This window comes from Eubalaena glacialis, chromosome 12 (assembly GCF_028564815.1).
Source record: "Eubalaena glacialis isolate mEubGla1 chromosome 12, mEubGla1.1.hap2.+ XY, whole genome shotgun sequence".
NCBI lineage: Eukaryota > Metazoa > Chordata > Mammalia > Artiodactyla > Balaenidae > Eubalaena > Eubalaena glacialis.
In genome coordinates this window covers 10308482-10333266 of record NC_083727.1, presented here as the reverse complement: position 1 = coordinate 10333266, position 24785 = coordinate 10308482, and the positions used below count along the sequence as shown (strand labels likewise).

General features: G+C 40.3%; 1 protein-coding gene across 1 annotated transcript in view; it reads left to right on the top strand.

Moving 5' to 3' along the window:
- The window catches only part of ARID1B (AT-rich interaction domain 1B), a 405190-nt gene that overhangs the window by 277572 nt on the left and 102833 nt on the right, over window positions 1-24785 (top strand). Inside the window, 1 exon segment of the mRNA XM_061207638.1 lies at window positions 5121-5364. Within this exon segment, the coding sequence (XP_061063621.1) occupies window positions 5121-5364 (244 nt within the window).

Here is a 24785-nt window from a genome sequence, read left to right as displayed (position 1 = left end):
TTGCACGTGCTGGCTTACTTTGTACATTATTTGCAGCTGTATTTTACTGTAGAGCTTATAAATTCAGTGACATTCACCAGTGACCAGTCAAATCCTCCTCTCTAACACCAGACCTGGCGCGAGGAGTCACTGCCCTTAAGAAAGTTAGGGTCTAGTTGGAGAGAGAAAAAGAAAAACTGCATGCCAGGATTTGATACTCAATATTCTAAAAAGGAGAAGAGACACTATTTCTGCTTTTGAAGATCACTGAGAGACTTTTTAAAAGACCATTGAGCTGGCATTTTAACCTGTGCTTCAAAGCCATGGGAAGTCACAATGAGAAATCATTAACTGTATCCTATTAAAATCCTTAAACAAGAGACCTGAACTCGTCTCATTGATTGAAATATCTTCTCTGTTTCTAATTCAGTGTTTATCCTCATCCTCTCTTGGGGCACTTCTGAGCAAGAGATGCCCAGTGTGTGTGACGCTTTGCAGTTTTCTACCAGTAGCTGATCTAATACCGTCCACTAATTGTATTGAGAACCATAGCTGAGAGTATTTTGGAGTTATTTGCTTTTTTTAAAAACCCACTTATTTAATTAAACAAGGGAGTAAAATTTTCTAACTTATTCCCAGTTCAAGACAGTAAGACATCACCAGCATTGACTGAATTTATCCTTTAGTAAACTAACTTATTAGATAAATTGATTACCATCAAAACCAAAGATGTCTCTAGATGTAGTAAGTCATAATATATGAACATACAGTATTTTTAGGGAGGATCATGTATAGTATGCAGACATATTTATACTTAATGTTGTATGTCTATTTTATATATTTGCAGATCTCTAAAAATTCCTCCTGTGCTCCTTCCTGGCATGTTCTTATATACATTCCTCTGTCACTGCCCTCCCCCACCCTATCCCATCATGTCAATCGGAACATATTTGTGCTCTATGTTAATTCATAAGTGTTTCTCTTGTCGGAGTCTAATAGGATTGTTATTGCTCCCCAGTGGCATTTCGTTCTAAGCACAGTGAAATCTCTTGTACTTGTCACTTGGGTTAGAATGAAAATTTTACATGGGCGGAGGGTGGAAGGATGATGGTTACAGAGGGGAAAGTCTTTGCAGGGAACTTGCATTTAAATTAAATTTTAAAGTAAAACAAGCTTTTCCAAAAAAAGGCATTGATTTTCTAAATATAAACTAACCACTGATAGTAGGGGTTGTATTTTTTAGGGTGTGCTGGAAAGTATTCAGCATTCTGAGTGATGTCAGATATTGAAAACCCAACTTGATAGCAAGATCTTGCCAAATCAAATTGTCATGGCAAAATATTGAATTTACTATGCATGAGCGCATGAAGTCATTGCCTTACCCGTCATTCCATCAATAAAGAGGAAGGACGTAAGGAATGCTGTGGGGCAGGGGGACTCCGGCCCCTTAAAAGAGTCCTCCCTGCAATTACCTTACCTGCCAGCTTTCCAGCAAGATAAATGGAAGCACTGTAGCTTGAAGGTGCCTTGGTTAGAATGAGATGCAGTAAGGTCTCTCTGTTCTTCACAGGCATCATAGATCTGATAGTACTTATAAAATAAGAATAGAGTTGGTGCCCTGCTGACTAAATTGTCCTCTAGAGGGGTATTTGTTACAGAGCTTCTTTGTTAACTAGGCTGAATGTTTAAACCACTGTTGAACTTCTTTTATTAACGTTTTAAGATAGCTATACATATGGATACCCTAAGTATCTGCAGGGCGGGAATATTTCTCTATAATTTACATATAAAAGTTACGTGTGTGTATAACAGTAATATAGAAATTATATCTTTTTATTACTCTTCTGTTACACTGAGGTGTAGTCAGCACTGAAATTCTGATGACTTGTGAACACTAAGAAAGCCACCGTTTTTATATTTTTCTCTTGATATTTCTTCGATCAGCTTGTTGAATAACAGAAATGTTTTTCCATGCCTTTGCAGCTTGAATGAAGCTCTCTTAACACCCATCCGTGTCACTTTTTCAACCATAACATGGAATTTTAAGGGAGGACAGGGAAGTAATTTATAGGTAGTGCAGAGAATTTTAAAATTTTCGAAGTAACAGTTTGTTTTTTTATGAAGAAAGATTTGCATAAAATTATTTAACTTCAAATAGTGATTTTTTTAAAAATTGAATCTATGTTGTCTTTGCTGTTGAATTCTGTATTGTAGTATAATAGAAGATAATGATTTTATATCTAGTTATCCACCAATTATTTTTTCTTTAAAGAAATCATGAAAAGCATATTTCCTCCCAACTGATTCTTATGTGAGAGACCCTTATTTATGCATGATACACATTTGTTAGGTATTAGAGAGTATATCTGTACACGGAGCCCACCACCCATTCTTAACCAGGGGCTGATACCGTTAAAGAGGAAAATTCTATGTGGCTCCCACTCAGGTTTTCCAGGCGGGTGTAGATGTGGAGTCTCGGTCTCTGTTCCTGGTGAAGCTTGTATAATTCCTGAAACACGGGTCACCATGCATTTCATCTGAGACCTGTCCTTCTTTTGTTTCCCCCAAGGAAGAGGCAAAGGCATTAGAGGCTATACTAGATACCGCAGGTCGGCACACTTTTTCTGTAAGGGCCAGATAGTAAATATTTTAGGCTTTGAGGGCTACCATCTCTATCAAGGTCTCTATTGTGGCCCCAAAGCAGCCATAGACAATACTTAAAAGGAACGGCTGTGACTGTGTTCCAGTAAAATGTTATGTACACCGAAATTTGAATTTCAAATATTTTTCATATATCACAAAATATTACTCTTGATTTTTTTCAGTCATTTAAAAATGTTTGGCTTACAGGTGAAGCCGGAATAGGTAGAGTCTGATTTTAGCCCTCAGGCCATAGCTTGCCATGTCCTGGAGCCCACAGGTGTGTCCCTTCGCACTTCTGTGAATTGGTTATATCAGGTTAGGAAGGGAATGCCTTGGGGGCAGGTACTTTAAGAATTACCCGGGACCCAGCCACTCTTCTAGAACCCCCGCCCTCCCTGGCTCTGAGATGGTGGGGTGGGGGGCAGACGTCAGGCAACTCAGCATTCAGCCTGGGGTGGGAGGAATGGGTGGAATCCTGTCCTGTTGTCCCTTTCAGCATTCAGCACCTCTGCATGTGCGCATGTGCACACATCTATTAGCTTAAGTTTTGTTTCCAGGAACTCAGATAATTGCCTTGACTGCTGAAGTGTGAATACTTTCTACATTGTATGTAGCGTATTACTTGCTTGATAAGCTTCCTCTGTTTCTACCTGGCTTCACAAAAAATTCTGAAAGTCTGAATCGAGCTATTGTTGAACCCAGTAATCAAGCTGAATACAGTGTTTTACCAGCTGAACATGTGCGAAATCATGCATCTCATGTGCCCTAAGTAGAGATGTTTATATTTTTTTTTCTCTGAATTCTGAAAATGTGGTTCAGTTTGCCCCATTTTATTTTGGAGATGATACTTTTTCTAGGAGGTGATCATTTCAATCACCTGCTACTATTAATGTTTCTTACTTATAAGCTCAGTTATATGACATTGAAGATTACTCTATTTTACTTAAATGTTATTCTTCTTAGCATAAGAAATTTTTGTTTTTCTGTAACATTCATTTTTTTGTGAGATTTTCATCAGCTCTTCTTTAGAACGTGTTTTTTAATCATTGGCAGTTTTGCTGTTAATAAAAGAGAAGTTAATTATATAACAGATGGTTAACAGATAAACTTTCCAGGAGTCTAGGATCCTGATTCTGAGTTTGCTTTGTGACATTTTGGGGTACCCTGAAGAGCTCTAACCAGCTCTGCTTTACCTGGCCCCCTTTGTACTTCCTGATCTAGTTTCATTCTTCAAATCCTAAGCATCTTCCTCCACCAGTTTCCAAAGCCCTAGTTTTAGCAGTCCCAGTAGTAAGCAATGAGGTAAAATTAAACACTAATAAAATTGCATGAGTGAAAGATGTCAACTAGTGTTGAATATGCTTTGCAGACAGTAGCATAACCTGGTATTTCTGATCCCATTCTGCAGTATTTAGTCCTAGATTATCAAGACAAATATCTTTTATCCTGCCTCTCAGTCTTTAGGGCTCATTCAGCACCTAGCTCCGGGTCTCACCTGGGTTTGCAGACTTAGTGATCTGGGAGCCCAGCCATTGCGGCAGGCCTGCACTGATGTACCGACTCCTGCTGGTGGGGGCCGTGGCACATGCCCTAGTGCCACAGCCATGAGGAAGACAGAGCAAAGGCTCTGTCCTCTCACTCTGTTGAGGGTGTGGAGGACAGTTTCCTCCTTCCTCTTCTCTCAGCCTCCCTTCACAATCTTTAGCAGATGCCGCCTGTCCTCGGTGGTGTTAACTAGTAACAATGACCTTGACTCTCTGATCTTTGGTTTCTATGTCTGTCAAATGGGGATTTTCATAACTGCCTAGAGGTTGTTGTGATAAAATTACAGGACCTTAAAGATTGTTTGTTTAGCTTAAAACTGTATAAAAAGTAAATTGTAACATTAGGACTCATTCCTGCCAACATAACTTCAAAGGGATTTATTGTCACAATATGAGATAAAAATAACACATCACTCTTTTACTATAAGAGCACTTTTGCAATTACCTAAAATGTAAGAATTTCTCACCACAAGGTTTGGTTACAATTTTGACTATTACATTAGAAGATCATAGTTTGAAATTCAGACAGTCCTCCAATGTTGATTTCTAAATAGGAGGATCCAAAGCCTATAGTTTTCAGCTTACTGAAGTAATCATTTACGAATCAGGCATTCCATTCAGATGGTACATCACCGCATAGAGTGCTTTTCCTGTGACTCTTTGACAGGTTTGTTGGACTAGATGCTGACAGCTTAAAGGAAAGCTATAGGATCGTTTAATGAAAGGGAGGTACAACTTTACTCACTTTTTAGTGATAGATCAGATCCTATGGGTTCAACTGACAAGAGACCTCATTAAAGTCTTCTAATAACAAGTGGCCATGCTCTGAATTTTGGGCGTTATCTAGAAAAACTTTGAAGGGGGCATTGTTATGATTTTCAAATAGTATTTTGAACAGGTATTGGTCCAAATATGTGTTACTCTATAAATGCATGCTATTTCTTTCTTTCTTAGGACCTGTCTGGCTCCATTGATGACCTCCCCACGGGAACGGAAGCAACTTTGAGCTCAGCAGTGAGTGCATCCGGGTCCACAAGCAGCCAAGGGGATCAGAGCAACCCAGCTCAGTCGCCTTTCTCTCCACACGCATCTCCCCATCTCTCCAGCATCCCTGGGGGCCCATCGCCTTCTCCTGTCGGCTCTCCTGTAGGAAGCAACCAGTCACGATCTGGCCCAATTTCTCCTGCAAGTATTCCAGGTACTCATTTCTTAATGATTATTATTTTACTCTGTAGTAAATACAGACCTAGTGTTCATCAATAACAACATGCATACCATTATTTTTTTTACTATTTAAAAGCCTAATGATGGGACCACGTATTAGGAGCAAAACTATGAATTATCACCAAAGCATACAAGCATCCCAGTTCCTAAATATACTCGACTAATGACTGTAAACACCTAATTAATAAAATCACCAATTACTTTGATATTTTCAGTTTGCACATTTATCTTAGCTTATGCCAGAAAATTATTTATTCTCTTAGCATATGTTTTGTAATGATTCTGTTAAATAAGCTCCTCTGTTGATAAGTGCCACTAAAGTGAGATTATTGGTAGTACTAGCCTTAGTTCTTAGGGTTCTATTTAATTTATACCATGGCAGTTATTTTCTAAAATATTTTTAGTGTTTATACTTATTGTCTTAATTTGCCAGCACACATTCAAGGCCTTGTTATTTATACAAATTCTTGCCTTCTAATTTTGATATAAGAAGTGCATGTTCCAATTAACCTCTTGCATTCAGCTATTTCAGTAGTCATACTACTTCTGTATCTTATGCTTCCTTTATTATGTGCTTGGGGTTATGTATTTGTTTATTTATTTGTCAGTTGCCTCATCCTATCCCAGCTGTCTTTCTTATATCAAACATCATTCATTCAAACCCACCAAGCAACTAGCTTTCCTTTATCTGCAAAGTAGATGTAATTTTTTTTCTGTGTAAGTTTTGCTAGCATGATGCAGGTGGCTGCCAGAAAAGTACTTTTTACTAATCTATCAGAATTGATATTGAATTGCTGATAAATTTCCTGATAGTTTGTTCTATTATCTTAAAAACATGGGTGGCAGTTTTACCCCTTTTTACTATTTTGCTCCTTTTATATTTTAAATACATGTTTCATATGTATAAACATATGTATGAACATATGAAAAATGCTAATTATGAAACATAACTCAAATGAGTACTCATGACTCACGATCCAATTTAAGAACTGGAGTATTGCCAGTGTTGTTTCTATCTGTGTGTTCCTTCCTTTTCTTCAGCCCTATAACTCTCCCCAGCCTCAGATATTCTCTGAATGTATTTTAAATCATTCTTTTTGGATTATTTGGAGTTTTTAAAGAATTTTATTACAAACATTCATAGAGTACGTATTGTTAGTTTTATTTAGTTTTGAGCTTTATAGAAATGTATCATATTAAAGTGACTGTATAATTTATCAACCAAGCTGAGACACTTTTGAGCATATAAGGGTTGCTATTAATAATTGAGGTAGAACAGGTATAAACCAGGAAGATTCTGGGCAAATCATGAAGTATGGTCACCCCAATAATACAATATGTGGCCTTCTCCACTTAGCTTTTTTGACTAAATGTTATGTGCCTAAGATCCATATTTTAAATTACCTATAATTTTGATACATTTTATTGATGGCATCTTGATGTTACCTTTCTTTCAAAAATATTTGTCCTCATAATGATTGTAATAAAACCTGAATTTACCTGCTTTTAATATTTTTAAGCTATGACTACTATGTATTTCAGAATTCCTTAGGCAATTTTTGGTATTGAGATGGTTTTTGAGGTATCACCTACCTAAACATTGGAAAGTTATATGTAAAATACTAAGTTTGTCCAAGAACTCACTTCATTTTTCTGAATTGCATCAAAAGGACTTTTCTTAATAACTTAAATGAAAACTTTTCTGAGGCATCAAGATATTTTAGTTTTTCATTTAAAATTCCTAGCATGGGTAGTTCACAATCTGATGATTTTCATACATATACTTATCATTCCAGATGGGGATTTTGAAACTTTTCTTTCACTGTTTGGATTTTGGTGCTGTATAGAACACACATAACCCAACAAAAGAGCTCAATTTGGGTACGTGATATCACATTAGAGGTAGATGTAATTGGTCTAAGAGTCTGGTACTTAGTTGTGTTTTGCACAGGGTAAGGTTGGTCAGTGAATTACGATTCTGATGACCTCTATTAGCCCTGTCACAAATGAGGCCTGTCCTTCACAGTACCTTCAGGGGAGGACCTGAATGTGATTTTTCTCTGCTGACTTCTTGGGGAAGTGAGTTTTTAATAGAAAGCTTTTAGCTTTCTTGGAAATGATGTTTAAGGCTAATAGTTTGTTTTTTAAACTTGTGTCAGAAATTCTAACTGCCCAGGGCCTGGGCCTACGTTTCATTTCATCATACTGCAGCCTATATTACTCTACACGATGCTTGATAAAACTATTCAGTGAAATTTAGTACAGGGATACAATTACATAGTAAAAGTTCCACTTGTGTTCAGAGGCACGCTATTCAGATAAATCCAGAATTATCTTTGCTGAGTGTAAAGCTGTAGAGTAATAGAATTATATAAAACGTGGCAAATAGAACATTTCTTTAATGTCAGTGTTATTCTAAGAGGAATAAACTCTTAGAAAATCTGGTGAGCAGTTTTGGCATTTATTCACCTTTCTCCCAGGTGTGGAATGACAAATAACATTTGAGCTGGATGGACTTTCATAATCATCTGATCCCACCTCCTCGTTTTATTGCCACTTACCGGCTGTGTAACCTTGGACAAGCCTCTAAGCCTCCTTATGCCTCAGTTTCTGCATCTGTAAAGATAATAACCACATCTCATAGGATTACTGTAAAGATTAAATGTGTTAATATATATAAAGCAGGCACATGGTAAGCATTCAGTGCATGTTAATGATTGTTGTGATTACGGTTATTGTTATTATTCACACTGAGATGTAGAGACTTGTCCATGATCATTACTGTCCAGAACAGCACAGGCGGTTTTGGCTACGAGTCTTCTGATTCTTAATCCAGTAGTGTTCTTGTACCATTCAGAAGACACGTATATAAAGTTTCCAGTGATGATTTGCTGTGTTTACTGAGGTTATTTGATAGGACCGCTAGAACTAGCCATGGAAGCGTGATGTATTTTCACAAAGTTGAAACCATTTTTCTCCTGACCTGAAAAAACAGATAGGTCAGCGGTCGCTATTCTGGGAGGCTGGGTCTGAGAAGGTTAAGAGGGGACAGAAGACAAGCGTTGAAACCCCTGCTTCGCTCAGATCGTAGGCAGGTAGACTTCTGCGTGAGGTGATAGGCAGGCAATGTAGCATAAAATTTACCAATAGATGCAGTTCAGAATCCTGGGTTATTTCTCACACTTTCTGCATGTATTGAGACAACATGAGTCCCACCCTCTCCGTGTTCCCAGCCAGGGCTGCCACATGCACTTGAGTAGACTGCTCACTGGACCAGGGACATGGGCCGGGGGAGTAAATGGCAGTGGAATGCCGGCTGCTCTCCTGGGGGAAGGGACACCCTTTGTAATTCATACAGTGGAGCCACAGAACTATCAGCACTCTTGTCCTGGACCTCTTGGTAGTCATCCTCGTGGCTTGAGTCCAGATACCACCTGTTTCTCTACTCTGTTCCCCAGCTAAGCTCAGGGACATTCAAACATACATTTTTGGTAGACGCTCGTCAAACATTTTATGTGGTGTTATTTTACGGGGATTTGTTAAAAAATCATGCAGGTTTCATTGAAAAAATTTTGGTCTTCTCTTTCCCTCCATTTAGCCTATCTCCCCTTCTTTTAAAAAGTTATTTTAAATACATTTTTGTGAACTTTGTCATAAATAATAAAACCACACTTTAGAGACGATCGTAACGTTGATTATTTGGGGGGTTGTTATTTAACTAAATGCAGACACCCTTCCTCAGAGAGTAAATGAGCCCTTAGGCTGATTGAGTAATCTCACCTCCTCCTTTTCCCGTCTCTAGCCCTTATGTTAAATTTCGTTGGTCTGTACATTAGAGTCTGAGATCATTTCCGATCTACCTACGTTTGCTTCTGAGTCTGAACCAATGAAATACAAATGTCCGGTAAAGATTACGTGGTTTCTCACCCAGGGCATGATACTCAGACTGCTTTTTGGGGGGAACATCTGTTTGGAATTTCCCTTTATTTTTCTGTCTGTAGCCTTTTGCTTTCTTTTCTCCCCCTTCCTTCCTCTCATTCCCAGCACTAACTTGTTTTTCCTGCCCTTACTTCTCTCCCATTAACTCCTGTTATATCTTGCTACTGCCTCTCCATGCGTCACACAGATTGGCTCATTCACTCATTGTCTCTCCAGCAAGGCACTGTTAAAATGAGCAGCTGTTGTGTAGCTGACAGCTGGGGTGAGGCAAAGCCAAAATGTTGTGAAGACTCTTCCTGGTGTTGCTTTCCCAGGGTTTGTTGAAAAAGTGCAATCGTCTTTCTCCATCTCTGCTCTGGTAAATAAAATTGACAGCTAATGAGAAGTATCCCAGAGGTAGATGAACAAAAGCCCACTAAAGCATCCCGAACGGCTGAACCTGTTTCTTGCCTGTTAAACCTTTTCTCCACCCACTGCAAATTTGCCCTCCTATCATGCTGCCTCACAAACATTGTGAGTGTCATGGGAACAACTACTGTGATACACCGGCACAACATCAGCCCTGGCACATCCCTCCCTAACTCAGTGGGGCTTTTCCTTCCTGCGTTCTTTTGAAAAGCAGGATGGAGATTTTCTGTGGTAAGTAGCCACATGGATTCCCTCCCTTTGTTTGCACATTACTGGGCTCCAGCATTGCAGCTGTATGTCTATGGTTAGAAGGGAAAGGATTCAGCCTGGTTGTTTAATCTAAACAAGCATTTGAGAACAGAAATGTATATGTTGTACGTTCAGTGCCATTATACATTTTCCGGGTTTTTACTTAATGTTTCATTTCTCTCTCCTCTTCATGTTGATATATTTATATTTAGAAACAGAAATGAAATATCCCCATCTTTCTAATTGTTAGTGTGCATGTATGTACACATTTAAATAAAGCAAATCTAATGTAGGGCGCAGTTGATTCCGAAATATATGATATTAAACATTTTGTTTCCCTTCTAATAAATGATCCCATTGCATTGCTTCCTGGGTTACAGCCTAGAGTTATTGACCTTGATTTAAGGAGAATAAACTATTGGGTCTTGAATGTATTGTGTAGGTCTTACACTGGGCCTGATTCGTCCTAACACATAGTGGAAGCTGACACAGCACAACGGCAGAATGCATTGCGGTTGCCAAAAGATTTAGTGGATGTTAATTTCACTTGTCTTGCCTCCAGAACCAACCACTGCAGTTTACTAACAAAGCAAAAATGTAAATAAGCCGAACTGTTTTTATTTTTATTTTATTGGCCGAAGGCTTTTGTCAGCTTTTTCCTCCATGTGCTATAAGCAGCAACAGTATTTAAATATTAGGAAGGGTGAACAGTGGGGGATGCTGATAGGCAGGTGGATAGTAACTGTTCATAGCCTAATAAACAGTTCTGTTTATAAAAACTTTAAATGTTCAGACTGTTGAGGATAGTTCATCGGTTTTATTATCAAAGATCTAAGGATAGAACCTGTAAATTCCTGAATAGATTTTTCCCCACTCTTTTTTTTAGCATTTGGCATTTGTGCCAAATCCAGTTTTAGGTGGAGCTAAGTCACTTTCATCTGACAGCCGAAGGGCTATTGATTATTGTAGACTAGGACCAAAGATAGAAAATTAGGTATTCACATTAGTGTCATGATGAAGAGACATTTCTTTCCAACCATTCTTTTTCTGGCATAGTATTACGTGTTTATTATGAGAAGACCAATCAAAGTCAACATTTTCCTAGCTGTCATAGACAGAAATAAAATAAAGTTTCATCAAATATGAGAGTAAAACTCCCTCCTTTTAAGTTTTATGTGCTTTGCTGTTGGAGGCGTCTCGCCTCCTACCTTGCCCCTCCCCAGATTGACTGCTGGCCAAAGGAGAGCACGAGGCCGTGGGTCAGGGTGTTCTAAGAGCTGAGAGATGTAAAGGAAGAAGAAGGGCAAAGGGAGAGTGGTCTTTCATCAGTCTTTTAAGAGCTGCCCTCCTTGCTCCAGTCTTTTTCCATTCATGCCTCCCACCCCCAGAAGCTCTCCTCTCCCTCCCTCTCCAGCCAGCTGGAGCCTCCCCCATGAGCATCTCTACCCATGTGCCTCCCCGGGTGGAACTGCTCTGTCCCTCTTTACTTACATAGACTCATACCTGGCAGATAAGTTGCTGTCCTTTGAAAAGGACCACAGGTTTTAAGAGCCTGCAGAAATGGCTTTGCCAGAGATAGCCCTTCCACTTTCATAAAGCACCAGTTACTTTATGGTTAAGCCTGATTCTCTGAAGCTTTATCATGTCAGTTCCCAGGTGGTGAGCGATGCATCCAGCGTACCAACTAACCATAATGAATTTGTGCCCCTCAGGAAAATCTTAGACATTAAAAGAATGAATTCCAAAAAAGGTAGCACATATTAGATTAAATATGGAAAATAACTCTTTGGACAGCGTGGTGGTATATTTAGAGTTCTTCTGTATAAGTGCTCACCTGGTTTACCCTCTGCTTTGAAAGTGAGAGCTAAGTAGATTTCTGTAGGAGCTGATATAGCTGCAGATACAAACAAGAAGATATTCTGGTCAAAAAAGCTAATTTTCTTGCTTAATTTGACATTCAGACAAGCAAATTCTGGAAGGATGCTATAATGGGAAAGAGAAAAATGAATTGCAGTTAGGAGTTAGTCATAGGCTGGAGTGAACAGGAAGGATTTTAGTGAGAGGAAATGATAGTTCCTGGTCTAATTTGTCAAGATTAGTACCTAAAAAATGAACACTGGAGGGTGTAAATCAGTGTCTCTCTCTTTTTTAATCCATTCCCCTGGGATTTTTAGAACTCTTAGGGCTCAAGCTCAACCCATCCTAAATAAGTAAATTTTTCACTTTTTAATTTATCCTTGCTTAATAAAACTCAGGGTCAAATTATGAGCTAATTTCTATATGTAAGGGGTTCTAAACCAGTTTCCTTTCATGATAACAGTAGAATCTCTAAAATTTTTTATTGAAAGTCTGCACAGTCACCCTACCTGGTAATCTTATTTTGAAACATCTATCAAGTGTTCTTTTTTGGCTTCTCTCGAAGTAGAAATCCTGCAACAGCTTGTTGCAAGGAAGATGCATGCTGCTTATTGGCAAGCTGTGCAGGAAAAAAAAAATTCTTAAACACAAAATGCCATTGATATATTCGTGTTTTTAATCTGTGGCAGCCCAGAAAACATCGATTCAGCAGTTCTACAAACCAAAGAGAACTTCAGCCAGTATTTTTTTTCCCTTACAAAGTAAAATATTTGTGTGTTATACAAAGCAGTAATTTCAGATCCTTTCCAAGAATGATGCTTAGCAGTACTTAAGAAAGCAACAATATATTTTGTCTTTTAGAGAGATGCCATTGCAGCTCTCTGTGGCTTGGTTACTGGTTATTAGAGCCTCCCTCTTTAAGATACTAATTTAAAATTCAGCCAGGATCCTGGCTGTACCTTGGTCTCCTGCTGTTTCTAAAGGGCAGGTTCCCCACTGCTGACCTGCAGCCAGATCCCTGCATTTGAAGCAGCTGCTCCGGGATTCTTAGCTACCCTGCCCTTTAGAGGTCCCTCCTGACCCAAGTCAGGTATCCTGATAATTGGGGAATGAGTATGTCTCCTTCTTTTCCAAAAGTAGAAATCGTTCCAGTTCTTCCATCCCAACAAATTTCAAAGTAAGCCTTTTATCCTCCTCTCTCATTCAGAAATGAGAGCATGGGGGTTTTCTCAAAATACACAGTCCCACTTGCTTTTGCTCCCCCTCTTAGTTAAAATTAAGTCAGGCAGTTCAGTTTAAACTCTCCTCTCATTTTCCATTCCCTTCCTTTGATCTTCTGCATATGAAAATGTAGGAAAGCCTGTGTCACCAAGGTAATATCTTGTGCCTCATCCTGCTCTGTAAGATCAGCAGTAACGAATGTGCTGACGTGCTGGATCCAGCGGTCCACTCCCACTTCTCCACGATTTTTTTTTTTTTTACATTATTCACTGAAGAAGCACTTCAAACACCTTGTTGACTGTTTGTTTCATTTCTTGAGCTGAGTGGACTGCCACTGTTCTCGCCCTGTGCTTCACTGAGTATTGTTGCTTCTTGAACCAGCATCGCGCTGCCACCGTTGGAACGCTGTTGGCATCGACCTGCTGTATTTTCTGTCTTCACTGGGAATGAGGAATCGGAAGGCAGGGGCACAAACGCTCTTAGGGACTAATTTTAGCCTAGAAGTAAAAGTTTCAAAAGTCATTTAGCTACATGTTGGAAAATGGTGATAAAGCAAATAGTTCTTACAGTCAAGATGTTCCTAAAGTTGATTCCACAAACTTTTGATGTGTTACTCTGTTTTCTAAAGGGAAGAAATAGTAGTTGTGAAAGGAACAAAACCATTTTACAAGGAGTGTCATGTTTATTTCCCTATTTTCTGATAATCCTGGAGCCAGGATTATTATGATGTGTTGATTGATTATAGCCGTTATGTCTCCTACTAATCAGTTTCATCACTTACTCTCAGTTCACACACTTGCACCTTTGATTCCTCTTCCATAACAGGGTGATATGGGTTGTCATTGACTAATGAAGAACAGAATTGGTTTCGGCAAGAGACAAACAGAATGCTGACACCAATCCTAAAGTGCATTAATCTTTAATAATCCACATCTGCATGTTTATAAATGATATAACCAGGGACTGTTAATGTTGATACTCTCCCTTCCAACCAGAAAGTGACACAGGAGTTTGTACTTGCAAACTACATTAAATGCATATAGCTGAATGCCAAGAATGTGACCTTGCTGAGGATGCCAAATGGATTAATTCGTTGAATTTTTTTTTTTTTTAAGTAGCATGTTGCACTTTCACTATTGGGTAAATCAGGTGGTATCCTGAGGAAAGCCCATTAACCCAACTGCTCATTTTCTTCTTTCATTCATTAATTCAGCAAAGTGCTGAATGCATCCTATGCTGTGGGCATGTTTCTAGAACTGGAGAAAATACACTGAATATAAATGACAAAGGGACCTGTCCTCATGAAACTTAAGTTCTAATGAGAAAGACAGGAAATACACAAATAGTATTGGGTTGGCCAAAAGGTTCATTCGTTTTTTTCTGTAAGATGGCTCTAGTAGCACTCAATTGTCTTTAACTTCATTCGAAACAATTTTGTTAGATTGTATGTGACAGCTGTCATATCAGCGTGAATTTAAAAAAAGACTTATCAAAATTGGTGAATTTTTGTGTAGCCATTTTAATAGTGCAGATGGAAGAAAAAAGCAACATTTTTGGCATATTATGCTTTATTATTTCAAGAAAAGTAAAAATGCAACTGAAACGCAAAAAAAGATGTGTGCAGTGCATGGAGAAGGTGCTGTGACTGATCGAATGTGTCAAAAGTGGTTTACGAAGTTTCGTGCTGGAGATTTCTCCCTGGATGATGCTCCACTGTCGGGTAGACCAGTTGAAGTTGATAGCGATCAAATTGAGACATTAATTGAGAACAATCAACGGTATACCACGCAGGAGATAGCCGACATACTCAAAATATACAAATGAAGCGTTGAAAATCATTTGCACTAGCTTGGTTACGTTCATTGCTTTGATGGTTGGGTTAAGCGTAAGTTAAGCAAAAAAAAACCTCTTGACCGTATTTCCGCATGCGATTCTCTACTTAAACGTAATGAAAACGTTCCTTTTTTTTTTTTTGACTTGCAACATCACCCATTTATTATCTCACAGATCTGTAGGTTGTAAGTCTGGCACTGTGTGGTTGGATTCTCCGCTGAGGGTCTTACAACATCAAAGTGTTGACAGGGCTGTGTAGCTTTCCAGAGGCTCTGGGGAAGAATCTGCTTCTAAGTTCACTAAGGTTGTCAGAATTCAGTTTCTTGTGGTTGTAGGACTGAGGTCCCTGTTTCCTTGACACATGGCCCCAGCCATCTTCTGGCCAGCAACATTAAATCATTCTCGCTCTCAAAATTTCTCTGATTTTCCCTCTGCCTTGCTCTTCAGCTTTTAAGGGCTCATGTGACTACACTTTGTCTATGCAGAAATTCAGGATAATCTGCCTATTTTAAGATCTGTTGATTGTTAACCTAATTTAGGAACTGCAAAGTTCCCTTTGTCATGTAAGGTACTGTATTCACAATCATCCTGGGGATGTAGGCATGGGATTTTTTGTTGGAGGTTGGGACATAATTCTCTCTGGCACAGTGTCTTACAAAGAGCAAAGGATATCGTAATGAAAACGTTCCGTTTTTAAAACAAATTGTGACAGGCGATGAAAAGTGGATACTGTACAACAATGTGGAACAGAAGAGATCATGGGGCAAGCAAAATGAACCACCACCAACCACACCAAAGGCTGGTCTTCATCCAAAGAAGTTGATGTTGTGTATATGGTGGGATTGGAAGGGAGTCCTCTATTATGAGCTCCTTCCGGAAAACCAAACGATTAATTCCAACAAGTACTGCTCCCGGTTAGACCAACTGAAAGCAGCACTTGATGAAAAGCATCCAGAATTAGTCAACAGAAAATGCATAATCTTCCATCAGGATAATGCAAGACCACATGTTTCTCTGATAACCAGACAAAAACTGTTAACAGCTTGGCTGGGAAGTTCTGATTCCTCCACCATATTCACCAGACATTGTACCTACAGATTTCCATTTATTTCGGTCTTTACAAGATTCTCTTAATAGAAAAAATTTCCATTCCCTGGAAGACTGTAAAGGGCACCTGGAAGAGTTCTTTGCTCAGAAAGATAAAAAGTTTGGGGAAGATGGAATTATGAAGTTGCCTGAAAAATGGCAGAAGGTAGTGGAACGAAACAGTGAATACTTCGTTCAATAAAGTTCTTGGTGAAAATGAAAAATGTGTCCTTTATTTTTACTTAAAAACCAAAGGCACTTTTTGGCCAATCCAATATATAGCTTACTATTAGGGGGAAAAATCAGATTGCTTCTTTAGATGACAATAATTAGGGAATGTATCTCTACGAAATTAATATTCGAGGGCTTCCCTGGTGGCGCAGTGGTTAAGAATCCGCCTGCCAATGCAGGGGACATGGGTTCAAGCCCTGATCTGGGAAGATCCCACATACCACGGAGCAACTAAGCCCGTGTGCCACAACTACTGAGCCTGCGCTCTAGAGCCAGTGAGCCACAACTACTGAAGCCCTTGTGCCTAGAGCCTGTGCTCCACAACAAGAGAAGCCACCACAATGAGAAGCCCGTGCACCGCAGTGAAGAGTAGCCCCTGCTCCCGCAGCTATAGAAAGCCCGTGGGCAGCAACGAAGATCCAATGCAGCCAAAATAAATAAATAAAATAAGTTAAAAAAAAAAAAGAAATTAATATTCGAACAAGAGGCTCATTGAATGAAGGTGAAAAGCAAGCCATGTGAATATCTGGGAGTGAGGTATCCAGGCAGAGCAAAGAGCAAGTACAAAGGCCCTGAATCAGTAATGTGTTTGGTGTGCTGGGCAGGGGACACAGAGAGGTAGGCAGTTAGATTAGAGAGTGACCCAGGACCAGCTTATATAGGGCTTTGTAGTTTATGATTGGAATTTAGGAATTTAAGTGTGATGGTAGAGAAGGCAGAGGATGGCGTGATCCATTGCAGGCTGTAAAAGGATCATTGTGGCTGCTGAGTGACCTGTAGAGGGGACGGGTAGAAGCAGCGAGACTGGTTAGGAGGCCACTGCAGTAGCCTAGGGGAAGCTTGGTCATGGCTGGATGTGTGGGTAGCAGTAGTGGGGGCAGAAGGTTTTCGGCCCAAGAGATTGGTAAATGGTGGTTCTGTACGGTGGAAGACAAAGGAAGGAACAAGTGTTTGAAGGGAGAATCTAGAGTTTGATTTTGAAGATGTTACATTTGACATGCCTGTTAGGCATCCGAAGGGAGATTTGGAATAGGCAGCTGGTTATACGAAGACTCTGGATTCAGAGTAGAGATCTAGGCTGGAGAAAACATTTTATGAGTCATTAGAGTTCTAGATGAGCTCACCTAGGACACCTGGCCTACATCACAGTCACCTGGAGGGCTTGTGAAAGCACAGATGACCGGACCCCACACCAAGTTTCTGAGTCAGTAGGTTTGGGGTGGAGCTGGAGAATTTGCGTTTCCAACAAGTTTCTAACTGAAGCTGAGGTTTCGGTCTGGGAACTGCTGACCCGGGGAATGAGTAAAGGTCAGTGGTTCTCAACTCTGGCTATACAGGACATCCTGGGAGAGGCTGGTACTAGGCCAGACCCCAGAGATGCCAACTTAGTTGTTCTAACTGGAATACTCCATGTACTTTTTTTAAAGCTCTCCAGGTGATTATTACGTGTAGCCAAGGTTGAGAAATACTGAGAGAAGAATTCTGAGGACTGAATCCTAGGGCACTCCAAAATGTAGAGACCATGAAGAGGAAAAGGAACAGCCAGTGGCGGAATTGGAAAGTAGGGAGAGTGTGGTGCTCTAGAAGCAATGCAAAGAAAGAGTTTCTGGAATATGGAAGAGACCAACTGTGTCCATTACAGCCTAACACTTCCCTTGAAGTGTTCCAAAGGCATGTTTTAAAAGGAAGCTAGTGTTCCCAGTTATGGTCATGTATGTATTGGTCATAGAAAAGCTTAGGGATAAATGGCTCATTTTTTGAGGGCTGCGTATTGCTTTTTTTTTTTTTTTTTAACTTTCTATAACTAGGGTCTGATTCAGTTGAAATTGTAATGTCATGGGAAAAAAATTATTGTGATAAAATAATTGTTATATTCTCAGGCCTAATTCAGTTAGTAATAGAATCCCTTATTTTCACAATTGTTCCCCTAATTCTGTTTCACACAAAACCCAAGAATCATGTCATTTAAATCCTACTTGGAAAAAAAGGCAAAAACATGTATTTTTAGGGAGCTGAACCCTAGTGCATACTTTTTTTATGTTGCGTCATTGCTTTTTACTAGAAGTGGACACAGGGAACTAGTTTAGTATTCCCTGTTTCAATTCTACTAAGACTGATTTTGTGTCAGATCTTTGTTCCTAGAGTTGAATTCATTTTGCCTGGAATATCCATCCTGCCCCTTACCGGCTGGCAAACTCCTACTTATCCTTCAAGACCCAACTTCATTGTCTTTCCCTTTGCAAAGTCATACCTATCCCTCCATGCCAAAGAGAGTCCTACTGTCCGTCCTACTGTCTAGGGTCCTCCAAATAGCCCCGGAGCCTCTTGAGGGCAGTGATCATTGCTTCCTTAGTATCCTCCATGCCAAGAACAGTGCCTGACAAGTAAGAGGCACTCCAAAAATGTTGGCCAAATTAAAGAGCTCACAGTTGTCTTGGAATAAACAGGAATTCAAGAAAAGAAAATACTAAAATTTATAACTTATATAACCTTTCTTCCTATAGGCTGGGAACCATCTTTCTGCATCTGTGTTTCACAGTTTATGGGATCATTCTACTTCCCTCCCTCTGGAAAGAGATTCCACTATGATAAGATTATTCTACTTTCTTTCCCCTCAAAAACAGAACGTGAATTAGTGGTCCCAAGATTTGTCAGTTTAAACCAGACCTCTACATATGTAGACCCTACCTGATTCTAATCCATCATACACAGAAATTGTGTCACATAAGTATTGTAGCAAAATTCTGGGATTGTCTCATATCCAGTTTTTTTCATTATCTCATTGTTTGTAATAAATATCTATTATTAATAACTAACCGTATCTTCAAAGAAAATGGCCGATTAGAAACAGATTGGCTACAGGGAGAGTTTTGTCATTACCCAGATAATATTCCCATTTCCCAAGTAGCCATTATCAGCGTTGGCTGGATAAACATGGAGTTTGAAATATTAGCTAGTGACTAGAATTTGGCCTTCAGCAACACATGAATAATAGGCTCCAGATATTTGAAAGTGACAAGTAGAAGAAGATAAAAAAAAATGTCTATTCGTGAAAAAGATACATTTCAAAAGCATATCTGACCATTTACTTAAAATCTGAAATAAAAGAGAGATTAAAAAATACATGAGGAGGGCTTCCCTGGTGGCGCAGTGGTTAAGAATCCGCCTGCCAATGCAGGGAACACGGGTTCGAGCCCTGGTCCGGGAAGGTCCCACATGCCGTGGAGCAGCTAACCCCTTGCACCACAACTACTGAAGCCCGCGTGCCTAGAGCCCGTGCTCCACAGCAAGAGAAGCCCGCGCACCACAACGAAGAGTAGCCCCTGCTCACCGCAACTAGAGAAAGCCTGCGCACAGCAACGAAGACCCATCGCAGCCAAAAATAAGTAAATTAATAAATTTTAAAAATACATGAGGGGCTTCCCTGGTGGCGCAGTGGTTGAGAATCTGCCTGCTAATGCAGAGGACACGGGTTCGAGCCCTGGTCTGGGAGGATCCCACATGCCGCGGAGCGACTAGGCCCGTGAGCCACAACTACTGAGCCTGCACGTCTGGAGCCTGTGCTCCGCAACAAGAGAGGCCACGATAGTGAGAGGCCCGCGCACCGCGATGAAGAGTGGCCCCCGCTTGCCACTACTAGAGAAAGCCCTCGCACAGAAACGAAGACCCAACACAGCCAAAAATAAATAAATAAATTAATAATTTAAAAAAAAATACATGAGGATATGATCCAGAACATCTTCCTTTGTCTCTGTGTTGCCACAGTCGACATCCTGCTCTCTCAGAATGGCCCCTGTATCAGGCTCTGCGTGACCTGGGCTTGCCCACGAGGCCCCTTTGCAGTCACCCCTAGAGTGTTGCTTTGCCGGTAGCCCTGGCCATCCTTTGTTCCTAAGAGGCGTAGCCCTGAGCACATCATTGCTGCCTTCCCCACTTGGCTACCCCTAGTACCTTTAAATTAAAATAATAAAGCAGTGTAAAGTGTTGGCTGTGCCTCTTAGAACTGGTCCCAACCTTTTTGGCACCAGGGACCGGTTTCATGGAAGACAGTTCTTCCACAGAGGGGGGTGAGGGGGGGAGATGGTTCAGGCAGTAATACGAGCGGGGGGCCCCCTCCCTGCAGGGCATAAGGACACTCCTCTGTGGGTCTCTATAGTAGTTGCACAACAACTCCGTGCCGGTGAGCATCGGCGTGTGGTACTTTCCACAGCTACTTATGTTTACACTTGAGAGTCGTCCTGACTTGTTGGGACCCAGGATGAGAAATTTGTGACAAGAGGGGATGGAGGCGAGTGAAACTGTTGTTAAAGGAAAGAAAGTGCCTTGGCTTTAAAAAGGCCTGTCTCTATCAGGCAGTATAGAGCAGCGATCAAGTGGAAAAAAGGGAGCAGGCAGGCGCCTCATCTAATCTTTCTCCTGGGGGCCCAGGTGGACAAATTGGCAACCCTGTTCACAGCTTTTTTTCCCCTCTCCCCTTTGTACCGTAAGAACTGCTAATCGGATCCATGCTGCTGCAACTGTGGTTAGTTATTAACGAAATAAAAGCAGATTTCTTCAAAAGAACGGGTGGGGGAAACGACTATACAAAATTGCAAGGTTGTTAGAATCTTAAATGCACAGCAGTCGATTTTTTCCCTTATTCTGAATTATAGGATGAATACAAGTCTTTCATCTGTCACTATACCCATTTCTTCAGAAGGCAGCCAAATATTAAGCTTCTCAAACAGAAAAGGAGTCTCAGAAAGAGGAAAAATATTGAGGAGGCATAAGAATGGGTAAGAGTAGGGGGAAATTAAGTTTTGTTTTTATTAATTTGTCCTCATGAAATAGAAACTGCCTGTTCTATGGTTTCCCCTCCCCTGCCTCTTACCTTACGTCAAAGCAAGGATTAGAACAGATTTGGCTGGTAGCTATCCTGCATTTTATGTCTGGTGTTCTGCATGAGTAAAGTTCAGAACCTACCTATTTCTTATAGATGACAGAGTGCTATGGATCTAGACTTCCTGGTGGAGGACAGGCCAGCTATGTTATATCCGAACACAAATCTACTTCTCTTTCCTCAAAGATTTTTCTGTACCCAAAGACTTTTGGATTGTATACCTTAGCTTTAAAGCTGTTGAAGAGGATGTATATTTATGAGGATGCTGAACACAGACACTGAGCAGATTTTCAGTATGGGAGTTTATATATTTTTGTGCATTTCTGTTGTTCATAAGAGATACCTCCTGAGATCCTCAAGTTTCCCAAAGATGGAAGTGGCTCCTGCTTTCAACCAAATCACATCTTTGGTCATATTACCTGTTTCCTATACATGTCTTCACACTGAAAGTTAAGTAAAGTGGATAAACTTTCTCTAAGGTTTTGTCTTTTATTTAGTGGCTTTTTTTCTTTTCTCACAAAGGAACGGTTGTTTATTTCACTTCACCAGAGTTGGTAGGGGAGTAAAGAAGGTCTGAACTGAACAGCACTGGGAACGGGGGGCAGCCAGATTAAGCCACATTGCTCGGGCCCTCGCCAGCTGTAGGACAGGACTGAGAGTCACACCTCCGTAAAATCAGGCACCACACCTCTCCCACCCCTTCTAGGTCTCTTAGGAACAGTCCAAACTAAGAATGGTATATTTTAATGCTGCAAATCTCCTCCTGTAGGTAAGTGTTTTAGGGCTCTGGTTTATCTTGAATCAAAGATTTTAGAGATCCAAAGAGTAAAGTTTAGAAGTCTGTTTTGCCTTGTGTTCCCTGACTTGACTTGTCGTGCACCTTGTGAGAGAGTTGGTTTCTGGCCTCAAGTTCTCTGTAGAAAAGTGTCTACCCAAAAGGACTTTAATGAGTGTCAGGTAATGAGGCTATCCGACTGGCTTCCATGTGAAAGACATTAGGTAACTTTAGTACTTAATAACAGAGGGCAATTGGAAAAATTCTGGTTTGAATCCAGTTGGCTAGGTGAGATAATAATGTATTATAACAAGTTTACAAAATAAAAACAAGCAAACAAACAAAAACCCCAAAGAGTTTGCAGTACAGCCCTGTGAAGGCGTAATTCTTACATAGAATGCATCATATTTGCTTTGTTTAACACTTGTCAAGTGATAGGCCTTTGCAGCTACTCTAAGTTGGACTTCAGCAGTAAGGTTAACAGGAAGACTCATAACCCTCAGACTACAGTGGGGGAAATAGTTGGAAACTTAATCCAGCTGGTGTTTGTTTGCTTAGAGTGAAGATACGTGGCTCTTGTAAGGGTTCTGTCATGTTTGGGGCATCTTGGGAATTTCCTCATTACCTTAATGCCTTAGAAGTATACAAGTTGAGTATGCCTTTGCAGTACTAATGTATATTTTTAGGACCCAGTGACACATCAACAGTTTGCAGTATCTTGGGTAAGGACTGATGAAAATCTAACCCTATTTTGAATGAACTTTTGAGCCATGAGACATAGAAAGGTTTGTCATCCAAGGTTCATGCTAACTCTTTAAAGTTGGGGGACCAGGTTGCTGTGGTTCTGTGTTTCCATTTGGAGGGTACAGGTAGGTGAAAACGTTACTTTCTGGTTTATACTGCTCTAATTTGAGATTGCGTTGGTTCACAGTAAGGAATTGTGTTGACAGCCTGTTCACAGCTGCCTTCCCCCCTTCCGTACCCTGATACAGCACCTCCTGATAAGAGCGAGATTCTATTTAAAACACACCAAACAATAGTAAGTGCTGTGAGTCCATAGTCAAGCCCTTCAGTAAACTCTTCACTATAAGCACTAAGCTGCACCCTGAGCAGATTCCATATTTTTAATGTCTGCTTTGGAGCACACTGGAGTTGATGGCAGTCAGCTGGCTTTGTGAGTCTGAGTAAGAAAGATTTCTTTCCCTTTATTGAAGCAAATGAAATAGAAGACGCTGACAGAGCGATGCTATACTCAAAATAATTTGTGGATTTTCTAACTTATCTAAATAAATGCCTAAGACTAGGATATTCGATGAATTTATGGATTATTGAAAACTCATTTTTCACTCACACCATTGCTCTTAGGCATTATGCAGGTATTTAAGTTTACTAAAGAAATGACCAGTGAAATCCTTGCTGCTTGCATTGCAGAGCTGCACTACCTAATCACACTCTGGTTTGGATACTATCTTAGGTAAGATGTTCAGTGAGTTCCATAGATATGGAGCCCACCGTGCAATCCACCATTGCCATCTCTTAACAAAATCATGTTTGTCTTTTACCATGGCAGAAGAAAAGATCCTAACCAGTACTTTGTGTTTTAGAAATGAAAGGAATAGCTTCTACTATGGAAAGAAGTTACAGTGTTCTTACCAGGGACTGGCAGAATATAAGAAATATATCATCCAGGGCTTCCCTGGTGGCGCAGTGGTTAAGAATCTGCCTGCCAACGCAGGGGACACGGGTTCAAGCCCTGGTCCGGGAAGATCCCACATGCCGTGGAGCAACTAAGCCCGTGTGCCACAACTACTGAGCCCGTGCACCACAACTACTGAGCCCACGTGCCACGACTACTGAAGCCCACATGCCTAGAGCCCGTGCTCTGCAACAGGAGAAGCCACCGCAATGAGAAGCCCACACACCACAACCAAGAGTAGCCCCCGGTCGCCGCAACTAGAGAAAGCCCGCGCACAGCGACGAAGACCCAATGCAGCCGAAAATAAAAATAAATAAGAATTAGAAAAAAAAAGAAAAGAAATATATCATACAGAAAATCTGTAAAGTCAGACTGTGGGAGAGAGTCTCATGTTCTGCTTGAGAGAGAGCTGACTTCCATAACATGAAGAAAGTATGAGGATATATTAGAAAAAAGCAACCCAGTGTCTTAGTTTGGGATGCGCAGAACTGAGTAATAGAGGGAAGTGCAAAATGAAAGTTGGTCAGGGCTGTGATGTATTGGTGATTGGTAGCAGTAGTTTCTACAATGTGTTGTTTTTTATTTTTAAACTCCTCACTAAAGTTAGTGACACCACCAAGAATTCTTGAAGAGCAGAAGAATAATTCAGTTGCTAATTGCTAAAAACTATGTAATATATATTGATTTCTGTAGCAGCATTCCAGGGAAAGAACTTAGTCATAGTAGAATTATTCGCAAAGTGACTGGGAACAGTCCTCGTTTCTTCTCAATATTCGACAATGGCCACAGCTGCCCTACATTTTCTAACAAGCCTGTCTTACCCTTGTTAATTTCAAGAAATTTATGAATAGGATCCAAGACTTTGTCACTGAACACCTCATGATCCCCACATACCCTAAAGACCCTTACTGAGGAGGATTGGCCAACAAAATCCTTCAGGTTTCTATGATTCAATGTGTCGTTTCATGTTAATTTTAAGAAGCCAATCCTCTTGAACTACTAATGGAGGAATATCATTTAGGACATTGCCTTGTATTATGGGAAGTACAGAGTGGTTTTTCATGTCATTTTTTACGTTCAAGTAAAACCATCTCCAATTTATATAAGAACTTGTTAAGACAAATAAATATGCATTCCAGATGTTGCTCTGTCTTTATCCACTTTTGCCCAATGTCAGCTAATGTAGTAAAATTGGAGGGGGAGAATGGATTGCTGGGAGTA